A 23248-nucleotide genomic window follows, 5' to 3' on the forward strand; every position below is an offset into this window, starting at 1 on the left:
GCGCAGTAAAAGAAAAAATGCCTGTCACACAGAAAGGTTATGTTGCTATCCAAGGAACTGAAGGACAATCAAAACAATACAACTACGAAAAAATAAACAAATAAATGAATCCAAAAATGTATAATTAGAGCACAAAATACATTTGATAACTGCCAGATGAGTGAAGTTTTTTTTCAGTACTGCAGTAATGATCAAAAGTGCGACTTATCCTAATGCACATGTAAACTTTTAACATTAACAACAATATATTTAAACCTGAAATACTCAGAGCTGCTGAAAGTTGTAAACTATATAAATGCAAATCATCTATTCAGTATAAAACAGAACATACGAAATAAAAAGTAAGTAATTATTTTTGAAATGTTTAAAATAAAAAAATGAAAAAAAAAGAATATTTTAGGACCAAAACAAAACAGAAACCTTTGATGAAATGAATCTCATGTTACAAAAATATACTAAATGACTGGAAAATGAAAAGAACCCCCCCCACCGCATGATAGAGTAGTATGGTTAAAATTAAAGTCTTGATTTAAAGGAAATGTTTCCTAACCTCCAGAGGAGAATCTGGTTCATCCAGGATGTTCCTGTCACTCTGTATCCGCTGCATGGTCCCTGTTGAACTGGGCTCCATTATCAGCACGTTCTGACTACCAGCTCTGCCGAACTTACAGTCACTCTTTCTGGAGTCTGTGGTCCTGCACACCTCGTAATTGTACACGTGTGGGAGAGTCCCTGTCCCCAAAGTGTCTGAGTAACGTGGTGGATAATATGGGATCACAGGCAGCTTGGACTGATACAGGATGCGAGACTGTCTCCATCTGTAGATCTTCACTGAGATGATCACCACTAAACAGGTGATGAACAGGAAGGAGACTACAGCCAGAGCCAGCACTAAGTAAAAAGTCAGGTTGTCCTTGTACTCCTTGTCGTGTGTGAAGTCAGTGAACTCTGACAGCACTTCAGGGAAGCTGTCGGCCACCGCCACGTTCACAATGACTGTAGCTGAACGAGAGGGCTGCCCGTTGTCCTCCACTATAACAGTCAGTCTTTGTTTCACTGCATCTTTATCACTCACTTGGCGGATAGTTCTGATCTCTCCATTCTGTAAGCCCACTTCAAACAGCGCCCTGTCTGTGGCTTTCTGCAGTTTATACGAGAGCCAGGCATTCTGTCCAGAGTCCACATCAACAGCCACCACTTTAGTCACCAGATAGCCCACATCTGCTGAACGGGGAACCATCTCAGCCACCACAGAGCCACCAGTCTGGACTGGGTACAGCACCTGAGGGGGGTTGTCGTTCTGGTCCTGGATCAGGATTTTCACTGTCACGTTGCTGCTGAGAGGAGGAGAACCTCCATCCTGAGCTTTGACCCTGAAGTGGAAATCTTTGATGTGTTCATAGTCCAAAGAGCGCACTGCGTGGATGACTCCACTGTCAGCACTGACGGACACATATGAGGAGACTGGCACTCCGTTAACAGAGGAGTCCTCCAGTATGTAAGAAACACGGGCATTCTGGTTCCAGTCAGCGTCTGTGGCTTTCACTGTGAATATAGAGAGGCCTGGTGTGTTGTTTTCTACAATGTAGGCCTCATATGAGCTCCTCTCAAAGACAGGCGCGTTGTCATTAACATCAGAGATCTGTAAGGTGAGAGTGACGCTGCTGGAGAGGGAGGGCACTCCCTCATCAGAGCAGGTCACTGTGATGTTATACTCAGAGGACAGCTCTCTGTCCAACTCACTGTCTGTTACTAAACTATAAAAACTACTTGATGTAGATGTAATTGTAAAGGGCACATTTTTATTTATTGTGCACTGAACTTTACCATTTTCTTCTGAATCTGGATCATGAACACTCATAACTGCAATCACTGTGCCTGTGTGTGAATCCTCTCCTACTGAATTTGATGATGAAATAATATTAATAATAGGACTGTTGTCATTAATATCGCCTATATCAATAATCACCTTACAGGAATCAGATAGACCCCCTTGGTCTACTGCCTCAACATCAATCTCGTATCTTTTGGATTTTTCATAATCAACGAGCCCATTCATTATTATTTCTCCCTCCTCGGTGATGTCAAAAAAAGCTGAAATGCTGCCCATGTTATTCGCTATCACATAGCTGACTTCTCCATTCGAGCCTTTGTCTGCATCAGAGGCACTGACTTTGGTAATCTGTGTGCCTTTTAACGCGTTTTCTTTAACACTTGCTTTATAAACTGATTGTGTAAAAACAGGAGCGTTGTCATTTGCGTCTAACACCGTAATATGAATCTGCATAGTCCCAGATCTCTGCGGCTCTCCTCCGTCCACAGCGGTCAGTAATAATGACGCAATCTCCTGCTTCTCTCTGTCTAACGGCTTCTGTAAAATCATTTCCACTTTTTTTCCACCATCAGACTGACCGTGCAGTTTAAGAATAAAATTATCATTTGGTTTTAAAGTGTAGCTCTGAAGCCCGTTCACGCCTATATCTGCGTCAATCGCTTTTTCCAACATGAATTTAGAGCCGATCACTGCAGATTCACTTATTTCAAATTTCCTCTCTTCCTTTTTAAAAACAGGGGAATTATCATTAATATCTATGACTTCAACAGTGATCGGAAATATTTCAATGGGGTTTTCTAAGGCGATCTGAAAATGTAAAGCACACGGAGTCGTGTGGCCACAGAGAGCTTCGCGATCTATTTTCTCTTGGATGACGAGGAGGCCCTTTTCTTTGTTAAGATGGATGTACTCCGCACTGTCTCCTGTGTGGATACGTGCTCTCCCGCTCTGTAATCGCCTGACATCCACCCCTAAATCCTGAGCTATGTTCCCTACCAGAGAGCCTTTGGGCATCTCCTCGGGAATGGAGTAGCTGACCTGAGCCAGGGCTGCGCGCAGAGACACAACACAGAGGAAACACAGTACTTGCCGTTTCATTGTTCTTATCGAAGCACTAATCCAATAAAACCAATATATGTCCGTCGTTTATCAATCCAGGATAAACAATCCGAATAAAAAAAAAAAACAAAAAAAAAACAAATGACTCCTGTTGACCAGCTGCTCAGAAAATGTTATTTCCACTCGATATTTAACCAATCCGTTTGTTCTCAGCTTTGACGAAGCGGATCGCGGAGGAGTACCATCCCTTATATGAGTGCACTGAGGACACCGTCGTTTAAATATGGGATTCAACACACAATAGCAGACCAATAGCGGCCCGTAGAGTCCAAAACACGGCAGTGCAACAGAAAAGTACAAAAATCACCCATGTCACGTCACACAAATGCTTTCAGCAATGAAACAAACACAAAAACACCGAACAGACTCAATTCCTCTACTTCCATTTACTAAAATATAATGCAAAAAACATTTCTAATAATAAAATTCATTATATGCAAGCTAGTAAATGTTTGCTAAGATGAAATAAATCAACGCCAATCGCAAATTAACCAAGAAAAAAAAAAAAAAAACTGTCAATAGGACAGCTTCTGTTACTATTCAAGGGTATGAAAAAACAACAACTAAACTTGTAACCTATTAGGGTGGGACAATACAGTGAGTTCATGAAAAGACACAAAATACGATAGTAGACTCGCGATAACAACTGGAAATCTGGAAGTTGGAAAATTAATAATTTTGCTTTTATATTTGATTTGAACTCTGGACATACTTACACACTTACTCATGGTGTGACCTTTTCATCTCAATAATAATAGTGTTTCCTATTATGCATGCACACAGGGGTGTTGAGTTATGTTTTTGCTGGTCGGTGCTAACTAAACGTGTGCAGATCGATCCAATACTATCGATAGTGTTGATCCCAACGTTGGGATTAGAATAATACCTGTGTAAAAAGATTGATTATTTAATTTTGTTTTCTCTCCTGTGTGTGCAACCTGTCTGTGTGTGCAACCTGTCTGTGTGTGTCTGTCAGTGATGCATGCTCTAGAGTAACTTGTGTAAAAGTCTGTATGATACAGTGGTAAGACTATAAAGATATATATATAAGCATATGAAAAATAATGTGGAACAAAACCCCAAGCTCTAAGAAATGGAGAGAAGAGGAGATGCTAAACCCATTCCCTGTCCTAACAGACCCAGAATATATAATATTTACGTTTATGAGTCATGTTCACCATTTGTTCCTAGAACCTTTAAAAGCGCAACTGGCCATATGTTACTCAGCGCAATTTATCATTTTTGAGATGACCTAAAGCCTATTCATCAGATTGTATTTAAAATAAGATAATCCTTTATTCATCCCACGAAAGGGAAATTCACTGTGAGGCCTACAGTAGCAAACAACCAAGTGTTAACCTTTCTTTTCAGAACGTGGTTGGAAGACGCAGGGTAGTTTAACTTCGCTCGAGTTAACTTCTTTGTTTCACAGCACTGAGTATAGAATACAGGACTCCGGTTTAAGTCAACAGTCTGGGGAAGCTGTGGCTACAATAGTAGCTTACCACCACTAAGTGTGGAGTGAACGAATACTGTCTTAATTCTATAAAGTTTTTTGAGTGTCTGTGATAAAGCGCTATTGATTATGTTCGTACAAGCATGACATTTAAAAAACATCACCATTACGCCAGTATTTTTTTAAATACTTCAAATTTAACCTCTAAAAAAGCACACTATGAAACTGTCCAATTTAGTCCTTAACCATGGCAGAGGTATACCTTTATTAAAATATATATTCATATCTTTAAAATATATTTAAATTAGCATAAACTGCACAAAACGTTTAAAGTAGTATGATTCGAATACAAGTCTTCATTTTCAGTTTAAAGAAACATGTTTTCAAACCTCTAAGACCACCAGCAAATGCATAAAACACACGAGAGACCAAAATAAAAGTTATACATGCAAAAGAATATGTTTTCTAACCTCCAGAGGAGAGTCTGGTTCATCCAGGATGTTCCTGTCACTCTGTATTCGCTGCATGGTCCCTGTTGAACTGGGCTCCATTATCAGCACGTTCTGACTACCAGCTCTGCCGAACTTACAGTCACTCTTTCTGGAGTCTGTGGTCCTGCACACCTCGTAATTGTACACGTGTGGGAGAGTCCCTGTCCCCAAAGTGTCTGAGTAACGTGGTGGATAATATGGGATCACAGGCAGCTTGGACTGATACAGGATGCGAGACTGTCTCCATCTGTAGATCTTCACTGAGATGATCACCACTAAACAGGTGATGAACAGGAAGGAGACTACAGCCAGAGCCAGCACTAAGTAAAAAGTCAGGTTGTCCTTGTACTCCTTGTCGTGTGTGAAGTCAGTGAACTCTGACAGCACTTCAGGGAAGCTGTCGGCCACCGCCACGTTCACAATGACTGTAGCTGAACGAGAGGGCTGCCCGTTGTCCTCCACTATAACAGTCAGTCTTTGTTTCACTGCATCTTTATCACTCACTTGGCGGATAGTTCTGATCTCTCCATTCTGTAAGCCCACTTCAAACAGCGCCCTGTCTGTGGCTTTCTGCAGTTTATACGAGAGCCAGGCATTCTGTCCAGAGTCCACATCAACAGCCACCACTTTAGTCACCAGATAGCCCACATCTGCTGAACGGGGAACCATCTCAGCCACCACAGAGCCACCAGTCTGGACTGGGTAGAGCACCTGAGGGGGGTTGTCGTTCTGGTCCTGGATCAGGATTTTCACTGTCACGTTGCTGCTGAGAGGAGGAGAACCTCCATCCTGAGATTTGACCCTGAAGTGGAAATCTTTGATGTGCTCGTAGTCCAAAGAGCGCACTGCGTGGATGACTCCACTGTCAGCACTGACGGACACATATGAGGAGACTGGCACTCCGTTAACAGAGGAGTCCTCCAGTATGTAAGAAACACGGGCATTCTGGTTCCAGTCAGCGTCTGTGGCTTTCACTGTGAATATAGAGAGGCCTGGTGTGTTGTTTTCTACAATGTAGGCCTCATATGAGCTCCTCTCAAAGACAGGCGCGTTGTCATTAACATCAGAGATCTGTAAGGTGAGAGTGACGCTGCTGGAGAGGGAGGGCACTCCCTCATCAGAGCAGGTCACTGTGATGTTATACTGAGATGCAATCTCTCTATCTAAAGCCATTTCTGTGACCAAACTGTAAAATCCATTCAACGTGTTTAGTATTTTATAAGGAATATCATCATTAATTTGACACTTCACTTCTCCATTTTTCTCAAAGTCAGGGTCATTTACACTTAACATTGAAATCACAGTATTTTCAGGTGAGTCTTCTAATATAGTGTCAGATTTAGAAAGGATTTTTATTTGTGGGCTGTTATCATTAACATCTGTAATTTCCACTAAAATCTTAGAGGAGTCTGAGAGCCCCCCATTGTCTGTGGCCTCAATATCAATTTGGAAAAGCTTTGTTTTTTCATAATCAATAGCACCTGTCAGCACAACATCTCCAGTTTTAGGATTAATTTGAAAAAGATTGGACAAACGAGGATTATTATTAGACATTGCATATGATATCTCACCGTTGGAGCCTCTATCTTTGTCCGTCGCGCAAACAGTGATTACACTTGTTCCTTTCGGTGAATTCTCTGTAATTGTTGCTTTGTATACAGGTTTTGTAAAAACCGGTGCATTATCGTTTGCATCTAACACATTAACAAATATCTGCATTGTCCCTGACATGCGCGGCTGTCCTCCGTCTGTAGCTGTTAACAACAGTGATATTTTCTCCTCCTGCTCACGGTCCAGAGGCTTCTGCAGCACCATTTCTACCTTTTTACTGCCGTCTGCTTGATTTTCTAGTTTTAATGCAAAGTTACTGGTCGGCTGAAGCGAGTAGCTCTGTAGTCCGTTCGTGCCAATATCAGCATCGATGGCTTTTTGCAGGACAAATTTGGAGCCGATCACAGCCGACTCGCTGATTTCAAAGCGCTTTTCATTGGATGCAAAGCTGGGCGCGTTATCATTTATGTCCGTGATCTCTATCGTGATGCGAAACATCTCCATGGGGTTTTCTAGAATCATCTGCAGATGTAAGGCACAGGGCGTCGTGTCACCGCACAGCGCTTCTCTGTCTATTCTCTCCCTGATGAGCAGGACGCCTCTGTCTCTGCTCAGCTCCAAATACTCCGCACTGTCCCCGGAATGGATGCGCGCTCTGCCCGCTTTCAGCCTCTTTGAATCCAAACCTAAATCCCGAGCCACGTTACACACCAACGAGCCTTTCTCCATTTCCTCAGGAATGGAATAGCTGACCTGCCCGTACACAAAGCCAAGGGAGGAGATGAAGAACAACAGTACTTGCCGCCTCATTGTCATATGTCCAAGTGTCCCCGTGTGGTATAAAAGACAATTGTAATCCTTTGTTAGAGACAAATATTCGGACAATTCTGAAGCAAAACGTTAAAAAAAAAAAAAGAAAAACATTCATCCACCCTGATATCCGTGAACAGGTCAGCAGCTGAATGACGACAGTGAACGATTTGTGTCGGTTTTATTGTCTGCTATAAGAAAAAGAAGGGGAGGTACATTTTGAAAGCATGAGCTAAGACTGCCACACACTGGTCAATGGTGGCCTTTCTGTTCAGCACACCATAATACAGAATTATTAATATAATATAATATAATATAATATAATATAATATAATATAATATAATATAATATAATATAATATAATATAATATATAAAAACCTGCGACGCTGAAATAGGACAAAGCTGGTCAGAAAATTGATGGATTAATTAATTAAATAATAATAATAATAATAATAATAATAATAATAATAATAATAATAATAATAATAATAATAATAATAATTACGGTTTGAGTGTCCTTCTGTCAAATATTTTTTTCTCTCAGTAATAGGCCTGGCCTCTGTTTTTTTTTTTTTTTTTTTGCAGACCCCATGCAAATTTAGCAGTATTATCTTATCTTTGATTTAAAAATATGTCAAAATCTCTAAAACTCAATATATTAAATCATAAAATTGAACAAACTGCAGATAGGAATATGGTTGCTGATAAGCGGATGTTCGGTGTCTTTCTCTGGTGACTCCGTAATTCATATATATTCATGTTAAAAATGTAAGTTTTTTTTTTCTAACAAAAGGCCAGATACCATGGCATTTGCCAAGGTCTCTTCTCGGAGGCTCTGTCATTGTAATGACTACCACTATCAGCAGCATACAAAACCGTGAGAGCACAAAACAATAGCAGATTAAGTGAGACACACACTGAACCAAAACCCATTGACCAAGTGAACCCTGTGTCCGCATCTGACCAGCAACCATAACACTTGACTCTGTCCCATTCATCCATAACCGCCACAACACAGAGAGGGCCCTATCTCCATCATCTGAAGCAATGTTTCTTAAATGGTGGTACTGTACATGTACCCCTAGGATTACGCGATGGCACTACAGGGGGTACTTGAGAGAGAGAAATTGGAAAATTAACTAAGAAATCATTTAAAATAATTGTGTCCTAATGTTTATGCTTTAGTTAAAAATGGTAATCATATGAATGATGATGCAAATGATCTTATTCAAAACATGAATTGAAAAAAGAATGGTCAGTCTTGGTCTCACACCAGACAGAGACGACCGGAATTGATAAAAAACTATATATATAAATCGAGGCACTATGCTGTTTCATTTCACTTTTTTCACTATGAATTTCTTTAAAATGTGTGTTATCACTGTTTGATTCCGTCATTATGCTCAATAATTGTTTTTTTCAAATTCACAGCTTATGTGCACAGTGCTATAATAATAATAATAATAATAATAATAATAATAATAATAATAATAATAATAATAATAATAATAATAATAAAAACAAACATATTTACCATTTCCTGAAGAAAATGCATGTGAGGATGCCTAGCTGAAACATGAAACATGTAAACCTATTTGGCTGATTGAACCTAACAACTAAACCTTAAAATATTCTATTATAATATATATATATATATAACTGATTTCCAAAGTAAAAATCACTTATTAATAAAACGAGCATCAAGCACAGCAAAGGACATAAATTATCTAACAAACTGCAGCACAAAGAGGCAAAACAACATTATTGTATTCATCATAATATCACAATGTAAAGAGTGCCAAGAGAAAGACGAGGACTAATTCTGATTCAAATCATCTCATACTATTTGTTTAAACAAAAAATTAAAAAAAATCTAATATCCGACCATTCTAAAGAAAAGCAATATTGCTCAAAGCAGAGTTTTAAGTTATAGTCATGTAAATATGTATATTCATTGACATATTACTAGATAAAAACACAGAGAAAAATGTAAGACTGTGTAACTGTCCAATGTACCACAATGTATGAAAACAAAGTCAAAATGCATCCAAAACAAAATCAAACATGAATTATCAATATTAGACATTCCTAACCTCCAGAGGAGAGTCTGGTTCATCCAGGATGTTCCTGTCACTCTGTATCCGCTGCATGGTCCCTGTTGAACTGGGCTCCATTATCAGCACGTTCTGACTACCAGCTCTGCCGAACTTACTGTCACTCTTTCTGGAGTCTGTGGTCCTGCACACCTCATAATTGTACACGTGTGGGAGAGTCCCTGTCCCCAAAGTGTCTGAGTAACGTGGTGGATAATATGGGATCACAGGCAGCTTGGACTGATACAGGATGCGAGACTGTCTCCATCTGTAGATCTTCACTGAGATGATCACCACTAAACAGGTGATGAACAGGAAGGAGACTACAGCCAGAGCCAGCACTAAGTAAAAAGTCAGGTTGTCCTTGTACTCCTTGTCGTGTGTGAAGTCAGTGAACTCTGACAGCACTTCAGGGAAGCTGTCGGCCACCGCCACGTTCACAATGACTGTAGCTGAACGAGAGGGCTGCCCGTTGTCCTCCACTATAACAGTCAGTCTTTGTTTCACTGCATCTTTATCACTCACTTGGCGGATAGTTCTGATCTCTCCATTCTGTAAGCCCACTTCAAACAGCGCCCTGTCTGTGGCTTTCTGCAGTTTATATGAGAGCCAGGCATTCTGTCCAGAGTCCACATCAACAGCCACCACTTTAGTCACCAGATAGCCCACATCTGCTGAACGGGGAACCATCTCAGCCACCACAGAGCCACCAGTCTGGACTGGGTACAGCACCTGAGGGGGGTTGTCGTTCTGGTCCTGGATCAGGATTTTCACTGTCACGTTGCTGCTGAGAGGAGGAGAACCTCCATCCTGAGCTTTGACCCTGAAGTGGAAATCTTTGATGTGCTCGTAGTCCAAAGAGCGCACTGCGTGGATGACTCCACTGTCAGCACTGACGGACACATATGAGGAGACTGGCACTCCGTTAACAGAGGAGTCCTCCAGTATGTAAGAAACACGGGCATTCTGGTTCCAGTCAGCGTCTGTGGCTTTCACTGTGAATATAGAGAGGCCTGGTGTGTTGTTTTCTACAATGTAGGCCTCATATGAGCTCCTCTCAAAGACAGGCGCGTTGTCATTAACATCAGAGATCTGTAAGGTGAGAGTGACGCTGCTGGAGAGGGAGGGCACTCCCTCATCAGAGCAGGTCACTGTGATGTTATACTCAGAGGACAGCTCTCTGTCCAACTCACTGTCTGTTATTAAAGTAAAGAATCCATTCATCGTGTTCTGTATTTTAAAAGGAATATTATCACTAATTTCACAGTCAACTTTTCCATTACCTTCTGAATCAGGGTCATTAATGCTTAACATAGTGATAACAGTATTAATAGGTGAACTCTCTGATACAGACTCTGATTTAGAAACAATGTTAATTTGTGGATTATTGTCATTGACATCAATTACATCAACAATGACTTTGGTTGAATCTGATAGTCCACCACTGTCAACTGCCTCAACATCCATTTGATACATATTTGATTTTTCATAATCAATTTCCCCAGTTACAGTAATTACACCCGTTTTGGGGTCAATTTTAAACAGTTGAGAAATAAGTTGTTTGCTATTAGAGATCTGATATGATATATCACTGTTTAACCCTTTATCCTTATCAGATGCACGGACAGTGGTTACACTGGTGCCTTTAGGGGAATTTTCCATAATTTTTGTTCTATAAATAGTTTTTAAAAATGTCGGTGCGTTATCGTTGACATCTAAAACATTAACAATAATCTGCATGGTCCCTGTCATGCGCGGCTCTCCTCCGTCCTCTGCAGTCAGTAACAGTGACATCTGTTCCTGCTTCTCTCGATCCAGTGGCTTCTGTAAAACCATCTCCACCTTTTTACTGCCGTCTGCCTCACTTTCCAGCTTTAGTTTAAAATGATCCGCTGGTGTGAGCGAAAACTGCTGTAAACCGTTCATCCCGATGTCTGAATCCACCGCCTTCTCCAGGATGAATTTAGATCCGATCACAGCAGACTCACTGATCTCAAAGCGTTTCTCTGCATTTGTAAAAACAGGCGCGTTGTCGTTTATGTCCGTGATTTCCACCGTGACGCGGAAAAGCTCCATCGGGTTTTCCAGGATTAATTGGAAATGTAAAGCACAGGGCGTCGTCTCTCCACACAGGGCTTCTCTGTCTATCCTCTCTTGGACAAGCAGGACTCCTCTTTCTTTATTCAGCCCGATGTATTCAACGCTGCCGCCCGTGTAAACCCGAGCTTTACCCGATTTCAGCCTCACAAGATCTAAGTCTAAATCCTGTGCAACGTATCCAACAACGGAGCCTTTCGTCTTTTCCTCGGGTATTGAATAGCTGACCTGCCCGAGCACATAACTGAGGTTTAAAACCAGGAGGAAAAACGGTACTTGCCGTCCCATTGTTCTGCTCGACCTCCTTTCTCTGGCTTCACTGTTCCTTTGAAGAAATACACCATCAATCCGATGTGTGCACAGGGGGAAAATGTATCCCTTAATGATTGTAGAGGAAGAAAAAAGTGACCAAACTCAATATCCACATACATCCACACGACAACGCACACCGCCTTTGTGTGATGGCGTCTGACGCATAGCCAGGACAGACAGACACAGAAATAGAGGAACTATATGAGACAGGATGTTTCAACACGCTTGTAAACAGCGACCCCGTGAGTAAAGAAAGGGATACTACAACAGCTACACAATTAAATACCCAGCACAAAACACAGCAGTGTCTACAACGAGAAAAAAACAAAACAATATGTGTCTTAAAAACCATGTTTCTACTTTCCAAAACACGTTGTGTAATTTAGGAAAATCATCAGTAAAAAAAAAGTTTTAAAAGATGTACACCAACAGCTCAGCAGCGCATGTTAATGAGGGAGAAAAAGACAAATTACTTCACTAAATGTGCGTTTGTTTGGCTGAATGTGGAAGTTAAATGGTCCCAGCTGCTGTCCATGGTGCTGAAAGGATGAGCGTATAGGTTTCTATTGGAAAGACTTGTAAAGTTAATGGCTTAAATGAAAGCTATTTAAAATGCAATATTATTTGCCTTACTATGCCATAATATAGCAAAAGTATTACTTAAGAATCCCATTTGATTTAAGATTTTAATTTTAATTTTAAAAAAACAACACATTTTCCTGCACTGAAATATCTGAGTGTGACGTGGACGGCAATATTTCTTATAATGATGTGTGTTTTATTGTTTTAAATGCTGATAATATTTTGAAAAGTATGATAATTGTTTTTTCTAATCATGCCCTTTAGCTGATTTAAATGATAAATTGCACATTTATGTCCGTTGATTACTATAGAACTGTTTTTTTCTTTTCTTTTCTTAATGAAATACTGTTTGTTTGTGTCGACAAAAAAGGTATGCATAACAGCAATTTAAATATTGTCATATAATAGCAAAAGTACTACTTAGGAATCCTATTTACGTTAAGATTTTTATTTTGAGAAAAAACAAAAAAAAGACATTTTCCTGAATTGAAATATTAGAGTGTGACATGGATGGTAATATTTGTTTTAATGGTGTTTGTATTAGTTTTTTTTAAATGCTGAATAAGTATGATAATTGCTTTTTCTTATCATGTCCTTTACCTGATTTGAATAACAAATGGGACATTTATGTCCAATAGATTACTGCAGAGCAGGTTTTTTTCCCCAAAATTAAATAGCCTACTGTTGAATTGTGTCGACAAAAAAGGTAATGCAAAACAGCAAACAACAACAATGCAATACATTAAAGCTTGGCTATTGATTAATCTTGATAAATAAATAATTCAAATAAACCTACTAAGCTGTATTTATTTGTCAGCTGACACAGATACTCAGAAGAGACTGACATTTTGTGTTGCTCTGTTTAACATAATCGAAAAGAAAAAAATAAGATTATTCACAACCAAAAGAAAGTTTAGTATAAAAACAGACAAATAAAGTACAGGAACATTCTCATACCGATGACACACAAAAAATTAAACGTCAAGGACTCTATTGGAATAATTCAAATTTATCCAAAACAAAAAAGACAAAAATTTAGAAAGCACAACTTAAAATGTATATTTCAGTTCCAAAACAATGCAGATAGATAGCCCTTTGATAAACTGATGCTAAAAGGTACTAAAACCACCAGCAAATGCACAAATCACACGAGAGACAGGTATATTAAATTAAAAATCATAAATGTAAAGGAATATGTTTTCTAACCTCAAGAGGAGAATCTGGTTCATCCAGGATGTTCCTGTCACTCTGTATCCGCTGCATGGTCCCTGTTGAACTGGGCTCCATTATCAGCACGTTCTGACTACCAGCTCTGCCGAACTTACAGTCACTCTTTCTGGAGTCTGTGGTCCTGCACACCTCGTAATTGTACACGTGTGGGAGAGTCCCTGTCCCCAAAGTGTCTGAGTAACGTGGTGGATAATATGGGATCACAGGCAGCTTGGACTGATACAGGATGCGAGACTGTCTCCATCTGTAGATCTTCACTGAGATGATCACCACTAAACAGGTGATGAACAGGAAGGAGACTACAGCCAGAGCCAGCACTAAGTAAAAAGTCAGGTTGTCCTTGTACTCCTTGTCGTGTGTGAAGTCAGTGAACTCTGACAGCACTTCAGGGAAGCTGTCGGCCACCGCCACGTTCACAATGACTGTAGCTGAACGAGAGGGCTGCCCGTTGTCCTCCACTATAACAGTCAGTCTTTGTTTCACTGCATCTTTATCACTCACTTGGCGGATAGTTCTGATCTCTCCATTCTGTAAGCCCACTTCAAACAGCGCCCTGTCTGTGGCTTTCTGCAGTTTATACGAGAGCCAGGCATTCTGTCCAGAGTCCACATCAACAGCCACCACTTTAGTCACCAGATAGCCCACATCTGCTGAACGGGGAACCATCTCAGCCACCACAGAGCCACCAGTCTGGACTGGGTACAGCACCTGAGGGGGGTTGTCGTTCTGGTCCTGGATCAGGATTTTCACTGTCACGTTGCTGCTGAGAGGAGGAGAACCTCCATCCTGAGATTTGACCCTGAAGTGGAAATCTTTGATGTGCTCGTAGTCTAAAGAGCGCACTGCATGGATGACTCCACTGTCAGCACTGACGGACACATATGAGGAGACTGGCACTCCGTTAACAGAGGAGTCCTCCAGTATGTAAGAAACACGGGCATTCTGGTTCCAGTCAGCGTCTGTGGCTTTCACTGTGAATATAGAGAGGCCTGGTGTGTTGTTTTCTACAATGTAGGCCTCATATGAGCTCCTCTCAAAGACAGGCGCGTTGTCATTAACATCAGAGATCTGTAAGGTGAGAGTGACGCTGCTGGAGAGGGAGGGCACTCCCTCATCAGAGCAGGTCACTGTGATGTTATACTCAGAGGACAGCTCTCTGTCCAACTCACTGTCTGTAATCAGGCTAAAGAATTTTTTAGAGGTTGTTTTCATTATAAATGGCATTTGATCACTGATGCCACACAATACTTTGCCATTGTCACCAGAATCAGGATCTTGGACATTGAATATCGTCAGCACTGTTCCGGGTTTTGAATTTTCTGATACAGAATTTGTTTTAGACATAATATTAATAGAAGGAGGATTATCGTTTGTGTCAGTCACCTCAACAATGATTTTACATGAATCTGTCAGGCCTCCATCATCACTAGCCTGTACATGGATTTCATATTGCTGTACTTTTTCATAATCTAGACTTCCACTTAATGACAGGACACCTGTGACATCATCAATATTAAAAATAAGTGGCACGTCATCTAATGTGTTTGTTATTGAATATAACACGTGTCCATTAGAGCCTTCATCAGCGTCTGTAGCACTAACTGTACATAAAACAGTGCTGCGGGGAGCAGTCTCACTTACACTAACCTTATAGATCTCCTGTGTAAAAACAGGTGCATTGTCATTAACGTCGAGCACTGTAATGTCTATCTGCATTGTTCCCGTCAGCTGAGGCTCCCCACCATCAGCTGCGGTGAGAATTAAAGAGATATGATCTTGTGTTTCTCTGTCCAAGTGTTTCTGTAAAACCATTTCCACCTTTTTGCTTCCGTCCTGCTGATTTTGTAGCTTCAGGTTGAAATTATCCGTCGGTTTTAAAGAATACTTCTGCAATCCGTTCACACCCACGTCCAGGTCCATCGCTCTTTCCAGCACGAATTTAGCACCGATTACTGCAGACTCGCTAATCCGAAATTTCATCTGCTCCTTTTTGAAGCTCGGGGCGTTATCGTTAACGTCGGTAATTTCCACAGTGACCGTGTAAAACTCAATGGGATCTTCCAATGTGATTTGGACATGCAGAGCGCAGGGTGTAGTCTGCCCGCACAGCGCCTCCCTGTCTATCCTCTGCTTCACCAGCAGGACTCCTCTCTCTCTGTTCAGCTCCACGTACTCTGCATTGTCCTCTGTGTATATCCGGGCTTTACCCGACTTCAGCCTTTTCACCCCGATGCCTAAATCCTGCACTATATTCCCCACAATAGAGCCTTTTGACATCTCCTCTGAGATGGAATATGTGACCTGCCCGCGCGCTGCGTGCAGAGAAACCATCGAGATACACAACAGTACGAGCCGTCTCATTGTTCTCCCCCGACGTGAAAAAATAGAAGATGAAGAAAGAAAAAAAAAACGTTTAATCCTTAAAGAAGGAAACGGTGTTGGTTAGAAATTATCCAAGGCAAAGAAAGATAATCCGCATCGTGTTTTCTGAGCATTAAAGATAAATCAACCCCAGCACCGACACTTGTCCTCCGCTGTGCTGACGCTTCTGTGCTCTGCCTCAGTGTGCTTCTCCGTTAAATGCATCAAATGGAGAGACAGACTTTTTCTTAAATCAACAGCGTCCCTGAGAGTCCAAACATGTACACTGCAGACAAATACTACATATGGAGCACAATTCACCACTCACTGTGGTAACTGGAAGCGTTTGTGTTCCTTTAATTCCAATAGTTTTACTCAATTTAAAAATACTTTCATTATGAAGTATATGAACGCATCACTATCCTCATCATTAGACGGTTTTTAAGTGCTTAACGATATTTATTCATACAGATGTTCCAAAACTCTTGTTTCCCAATAAAACATTATATTCATCTACTTTTTAATTGTTCTTTTAAAATCAAATTGAAAGTATTTATTTTTAGAGTACATGCTCAAGTTTTATTTATTCAATTATTAGCAGATTTACAATTATCAAAGACGTAATGCTGATGTGTTTTCTATATTTTGTAAAGCTAAAGATTGAGTCTAGAAAGCCTCTATGTTTAAGTAACAGTTTGTGCCAAATGTTGGACCAAACTGTTTATTGTAAATCTGTTTGGTATATTTATTTTAATCATACAATTTTATAGAAGGCATAAAAACACATAAATCAACAGGAATTAACATTAAAAATACATAAACATTGTTGGAACATATGTCAGGCTAACATTGCACTGAAAGAACTCTGATCTCATCCTCACCAAACAATTAGGAAAATATATACAGTTCAATGCAGCTATTTTTCACACCTGTACAAATCAGTGTACAGGTTGCTGAAGGCTATGTCACCTGACTCAAGGCAAGAAGCTACAACAAGGTCACCAGACATCAGTAGAGGAAGACAATCGCAATCACACATTCAATGGCCCAATAGGCCCATTTTATATCCTCAAAGCTTCAGGACTAAAGCGTGAAATATTACCAGGCGAAAACACGCACACACACATATTCAAATGAAAAACTCAAAGACTGGAATCTGGTTGAATTTAAGCTCCAGCCATGAGGCACTATTGCTATAGCCTCCACAAAATCATTTAGTTTATAATTTACTTAAAAAAAAATCGTTTTCAATCCCCTGCTGCTCAATATCAATGCCTAACCTGATACCTCAACAATGACAGTGTATAAATAACACTTACAGTAAGCCAAATAAATCCTATTCACACAACATTTTGGAAATAAATATTTCTAAGGGTATTGTCACAAAAGAAAAATATGTTTTACAGCTTGTTTCCCACTGAGCAAGCTTTCAGAGGACCCTGAAACTTAAATAGAGCAACATAAGGCTTCTGCAAAAGGCATAATGTAAATGGCGAATGCAAACATGTGCATCAAAGGATTTACTCTGGTGTTAACCTCTTTGCATTTATATGCAAGACATGTATGGAAAACGAGGAGTGCACAGTTAAATGAATAAATACACTGTTCATTAATTCATTAAAAGTGTCAATAATTCATTAATTGTGCTAATAATTGATTAAATCCATTGTACATTTAATTTTCATTCTGAAACGTATAAAGTATAAATATTTCACTATTTATTTATTTCATGGTCTGGTATTGCAGCACTTCATGAATTAATTTGATCTGTCAAACTCGCTTGTCAAAGTCTGTAATGAAATAAAAAATAAAAAAATGGTGAAAATTTTATACTTCATACTTTTCAGAATGAAAATGAAATGTAAAATGGTCATTAATTATTGACACATTTAATACATTATTGACACTCTTATTTAATTAATGAACGGTGTATTTTTTTTATTTTTTTATTTAATTGTGGCAATAGTCGTCCTCCAAGACATGCACTATAGCAAAAAAGAGAATACGCCAAAGTATTCAAGACACATTTGAGTTGATTTCTTTGAGTTTTACTTGTTGCTACAATAAAATAAGACCCAAAGAAATTCTGAACAATATTTTTAATTTCTGCATAATGGAAATGCTTGTAAAATTGTTCGAAATAATTATATACTGTCTATGGCTTTGGGATGTTTCTTTTGACATATTTTCCTTTATATACTGTATTTCTTGTAATAACATTTGAAAAGTTAGTATCTCAAAAATGACTGTTAAATTGTCACATTGTGTTTGAAGCATGGATTCATAATTGTAAAGCTACAGAAAAACTAACCTCCAGAGGAGAATCTGGTTCATCCAGGATGTTCCTGTCACTCTGTATCCGCTGCATGGTCCCTGTTGAACTGGGCTCCATTATCAGCACGTTCTGACTACCAGCTCTGCCAAACTTACAGTCACTCTTTCTGGAGTCTGTGGTCCTGCACACCTCGTAATTGTACACGTGTGGGAGAGTCCCTGTCCCCAAAGTGTCTGAGTAACGTGGTGGATAATATGGGATCACAGGCAGCTTGGACTGATACAGGATGCGAGACTGTCTCCATCTGTAGATCTTCACTGAGATGATCACCACTAAACAGGTGATGAACAGGAAGGAGACTACAGCCAGAGCCAGCACTAAGTAAAAAGTCAGGTTGTCCTTGTACTCCTTGTCGTGTGTGAAGTCAGTGAACTCTGACAGCACTTCAGGGAAGCTGTCGGCCACCGCCACATTCACAATGACTGTAGCTGAACGAGAGGGCTGCCCGTTGTCCTCCACTATAACAGTCAGTCTTTGTTTCACTGCATCTTTATCACTCACTTGGCGGATAGTTCTGATCTCTCCATTCTGTAAGCCCACTTCAAACAGCGCCCTGTCTGTGGCTTTCTGCAGTTTATACGAGAGCCAGGCATTCTGTCCAGAGTCCACATCAACAGCCACCACTTTAGTCACCAGATAGCCCACATCTGCTGAACGGGGAACCATCTCAGCCACCACAGAGCCACCAGTCTGGACTGGGTACAACACCTGAGGGGGGTTGTCGTTCTGGTCCTGGATCAGGATTTTCACTGTCACGTTGCTGCTGAGAGGAGGAGAACCTCCATCCTGAGCTTTGACCCTGAAGTGGAAATCTTTGATGTGCTCGTAGTCTAAAGAGCGCACTGCGTGGATGACTCCACTGTCAGCACTGACGGACACATATGAGGAGACTGGCACTCCGTTAACAGAGGAGTCCTCCAGTATGTAAGAAACACGGGCATTCTGGTTCCAGTCAGCGTCTGTGGCTTTCACTGTGAATATAGAGAGGCCTGGTGTGTTGTTTTCTACAATGTAGGCCTCATATGAGCTCCTCTCAAAGACAGGCGCGTTGTCATTAACATCAGAGATCTGTAAGGTGAGAGTGACGCTGCTGGAGAGGGAGGGCACTCCCTCATCAGAGCAGGTCACTGTGATGTTATACTCAGAGGACAGCTCTCTGTCCAACTCACTGTCTGTTACTAAACTATAAAAGTCATTTGATGAATGTGTTATAATGAACGGTATGTTCTCGTTTATTGCACAGTTTACTTTACCATTATTATTTGAATCTGGATCATTGACACTAAACATAACCATGACTGTGTTGTGAGGAGAGTTTTCTGGGATAGTCTGAGACTTAGAAAGTATATTAATTACAGGTTTATTATCATTAATATCAATTATATCAACTATAATCTTACTGGAGTCAGAAAGACCACCATTATCATTAGCTTCCACGTCTATCTGGAAAGATGTGGACTTTTCAAAATCTATTTCACCAACTAGTATTACATCACCATCTTCATTTATTGTAAATATGTCCGACACACTGTCAACTGTGGTGGACACTGAATAAGAAACATCTCCATTTGTACCTTTGTCTGCATCTGTAGCGCTCACTCTGATCAGTGTAGTTCCTTTGGGTGAATTTTCTGCCATGGTTGCTTTATAAACAGACTGCGTAAAGACAGGAGCATTATCATTCACGTCCAGCACTGTTACGTAAATCTTTACTGTTCCAGACATCTGAGGCTCTCCTCCATCCACAGCCGTCAGCAACAAAGATATCTGATCATCTTTCTCTCGGTCTAGCGGAGTGTGTAAAATCATTTCAACCTTTTTATTTCCATCTGCCTGACCTTCTACTTTAATTTTGAAATGATCGGTAGGTTTTAGGCTGTAATTTTTCAAACCATTAACGCCAATGTCGGCATCGACTGCTCTTTCTAACACAAATTTAGAGCCTTTCACTGCAGACTCGCTGATTTCAAAACGCTTGACGTCGTTTTTGAATGCGGGGCTGTTGTCGTTAATATCAGAAATCTCTATGGTGATCCTGAAAAGCTCCATCGGGTTTTCCAGAATCATCTGCAGATGCAGTGCGCACGGTGTGGTCTGCCTGCACAGCGTCTCTCTGTCCATCTTCTCTCTGACGAGCAGGACGCCTCTGTCTCTGCTCAGCTCCACGTAGTCACCGCCGTCCCCCGTGAAAACACGGGCTTTACCGGATTTTAATCTGTTCACATCAACGCCTAAATCCCGAGCTATGTTCCCTACCACAGATCCCTTCGCCATTTCCTCCGGAATAGTGTAGCTTACTTGCCCACAGACTGAACCGAGACAGAGAACCGTGATGAAAAGCACCTCTTGCCGTTTCATTGTTCTTTCCTCGCTGCTCACCGCAACACAAAAAACAACAATAGGATTCCGTTTAGTCGTAAAAAAAAAATAGGTCCACAAATAAAGGATGGAGATATGTCCAAAAAATGTTTTTCACTTCATATTCCCACAATGTATATATTTTTAAATCAGTAGACGATGCTTCCTCTTCGGAGCCAAGCTCTAAAATACGTATATGATAGGAAGGATCTGCTTTAAATCCTGACTGAAGCTTTAACACACAGCTCAACAGCGGCCCGTAGAGTCCAAAAAGCAAAATTACAAGTGGATACACTTTTTATTCATCCGAAAATTATACCAGTATTCTTGCATTATTATAGCTTTGTTTTCTTCATAATAACCTAATGACTCCATATTTATTGCTTGTATTTGATAAATCTATTCTACTATATTTAAGTGCTTCATTGAATATTGTGTTTTGAACATACTTTTGCTACAATTTACAATTTTCCTTTGGCACCACCTTTACTGGCTAGTATTTGAACAATATTTTTTCTGTGTTTATCAGTGAGACTCTCTGGCCGACCTGGGTCCTCTGACAATCCCTCATCTGTATCCATCAGTGTCTCATTATCTTCCCCTTCCTCTTCAGTCTTCTGAATAATTATTTTCCGTGCCTAACAACAATCTTATTTACACACAGGGTTATTTTCATTCCAATATAAATTATCTAAAAATTGCCTTGCGCCCTGAGTACTCAGTACCCTTTACTCCACCAGTCTGACACCCATGCTTGAGACACAATGGCTCACACTTAGTGCTGTATTTTGTATTTTGTTATCCACAGTGTAATGGTTGATTGGAAGAACTCATACACTTGTTTGCAAGTTGTTGAATGCAACATTTGCTTTTGTTGCATATTTCAAATGTTTTGTCATGTTTAGAGCCTACAAACTTCGTCATTTGAGTTATGAATGCCACTATTTCGGCCTGTGTGTTAAACGTTTTGAAAATGTGGAGTTTGAGTTAAATGCTGCATCAAAGCAATAAAAAAAAAAACCCTGTAAATCTCAATCGTGTCCCTTCATGTGCCATTATCCATTCATGTTGGGCAAAGCGCAGCAAAGTAACCAAAGCATCTTCTATATGGACATTTGACAAAACATACAGGCTATTAAAAAGGTGAGCAAATTCAAAAATAGTCACTAAAAGTTGATGAAATCCACTTCAATAATATAGACAACAACAAAATATAGGTAAATGGTGAGCAATATCGAGGAAAAAAGCTGAGATTCATTGAATAGTTAGTTTGAATCGATTTGTTTAAAAAGTCATTATTGGTGCACTGGAGAAATAATGCAAAAATGTGTATTTCAGTCAAACAAATAAAAGGAAATATTTGATGTTATTATTTGAAGTTATACTCAGAGGACAGCTCTCTGTCCAACTCGTTGTCTGTCACTAAAGTAAAAAAGTTATTGGATGATGATTTTAAAATGAATGTTATACTGTCATTGATATAACACTGAACTTTACCATTTTCTTCTGTGTCTTTATCTTCAATATTAATCATTGTCCCGACTGTATTTAGTGCAGCATCTTCAGCAATCACATTTGACTTTGACATTATATTAATTTCAGGCTTGTTGTCATTTACATTCATGACATCAACAATTAGCTTACACGAGTCTGTTAATCCTCCACTGTCACTTGCAAGTAAGTTCACCTCAAAATGTTTAGATTTTTCAAAGTCAATATCAGCTATTAATGAAATGTGTCCGCTCTCTGGGTTAATTTTAAACATTGTTCTGACTTTGTCCAGTTTATTAGTGTCCAAATGATAAAACTGCAGCAAAACGACCAAGTGTCAACCTGTCCTATGTACAAATTATAGCCAATTATTGAAAATATTCAGTCAAAATTATTCAAAAAATAGCGACATCATATTGCTACTTATCTAAACATATATATATATATATATATATACTTACTGTGAAAAGCTATACAACACATGGAATAATACAAAATAATAAAGAAGTAAATATTTAATTTATCATGACAGGAATAAAAAAAAAAAGGTATAAAAAGAGTAGAAGAGAGTAAATCAATGATAAACATGTTTAACTGGGAAATGAAAAAGAAATTCAATAAGTCCCAATCCTCGTCTGTTTTGTTGCTGTCCTGGGTGCTGAAGATATTAAAATTATTGTAAAACGAACATGAAGAAACTATTGACAAGTGTTACTACGATTCAAAATAATCCATAGTGAAATACATATTGTTTTTTCAAACTCTGTAACACCAGCAATAGTTATGTCAGCAGTAAAAACATTTACATTAAAGTCAGAGCTGCCAGCCTTATCAGAATTGAAGTTGTGAAACACACACTAAAGTGAGAAAAACCATCAAAAATTGAGTTGTAATCTGCACACACTATTGCTCAATCATAAAAAAAAAATTGACACTTTTTACCTAAATGGAATGGTGTGCTTTTATTTAAGACTGTTAAAACAAAATCACCAATGGCATGACTTCACTATATTTATTATGTGTTGCAACAAAGATGGCTTTTACATTTAAAACTATGAATCAAAAAATCTTTAAATAATTGTATTTCAAATTAAGATTTGATGTGCAAAATCAATGTTCCAGCACT

The 23248-nt window shown here is 39.6% G+C and overlaps 4 protein-coding genes across 13 annotated transcripts in view; all 4 read right to left on the reverse strand.

Moving 5' to 3' along the window:
- LOC114471230 (protocadherin gamma-C5-like) overlaps positions 1-23248 on the reverse strand; it is a 252429-nt gene that overhangs the window by 64419 nt on the left and 164762 nt on the right. For 2 of the 10 annotated variants that reach the window (XM_028459905.1, XM_028459898.1), the window contains exon 1: positions 9357-11916. The exons of 6 other annotated variants lie outside the window; for them this stretch is intronic. In XM_028459905.1, coding sequence (XP_028315706.1) covers positions 9357-11741 — 2385 coding nt within the window. In that variant the 5' untranslated portion in view covers positions 11742-11916. Of the gene's footprint in view, positions 1-4879; positions 7389-9356; positions 11917-23248 lie in introns of those variants that run through there. 2 more of the 10 variants (XM_028459897.1, XM_028459903.1) reach the window with 2 other exon arrangements.
- Positions 530-2958, reverse strand: LOC114471472 (protocadherin beta-16-like). Its single transcript, XM_028460307.1, has one exon. It carries the CDS (start codon positions 2930-2932, stop codon positions 530-532), a length of 2403 nt encoding a protein of 800 aa, XP_028316108.1. The 5' UTR covers positions 2933-2958.
- Positions 12044-16009, reverse strand: LOC114471474 (protocadherin beta-16-like). Its single transcript, XM_028460312.1, has 2 exons — positions 13554-16009; positions 12044-12073 (listed from the first exon to the last, which is right to left on the reverse strand). Exons 1-2 carry the CDS (start codon positions 15936-15938, stop codon positions 12044-12046), a joined length of 2415 nt encoding a protein of 804 aa, XP_028316113.1. The 5' UTR covers positions 15939-16009.
- On the reverse strand, positions 18220-20784 carry LOC114471475 (protocadherin beta-16-like). Its single transcript, XM_028460313.1, has one exon. It carries the CDS (start codon positions 20629-20631, stop codon positions 18220-18222), a length of 2412 nt encoding a protein of 803 aa, XP_028316114.1. The 5' UTR covers positions 20632-20784.

This window comes from Gouania willdenowi, chromosome 10, assembly GCF_900634775.1.
Source record: "Gouania willdenowi chromosome 10, fGouWil2.1, whole genome shotgun sequence".
NCBI classification, from domain to species: domain Eukaryota; kingdom Metazoa; phylum Chordata; class Actinopteri; order Blenniiformes; family Gobiesocidae; genus Gouania; species Gouania willdenowi.

Excerpts from the sequence above, each read along its gene's own strand:
- LOC114471474 (XM_028460312.1), bottom strand. The coding sequence starts at position 15,938 with ATGAGACGGCTCGTACTGTTGTGTATCTCGATGGTTTCTCTGCACGCA. Across the intron at positions 12,074-13,553 it reads AACCAGATTCTCCTCTTGAG|ACACTGCTGTGTTTTGTGCT; the intron begins GTTAGAAAACAT and ends TTCTCGTTGTAG.
- LOC114471472 (XM_028460307.1), bottom strand. The coding sequence starts at position 2,932 with ATGAAACGGCAAGTACTGTGTTTCCTCTGTGTTGTGTCTCTGCGCGCA.
- LOC114471475 (XM_028460313.1), bottom strand. The coding sequence starts at position 20,631 with ATGAAACGGCAAGAGGTGCTTTTCATCACGGTTCTCTGTCTCGGTTCA.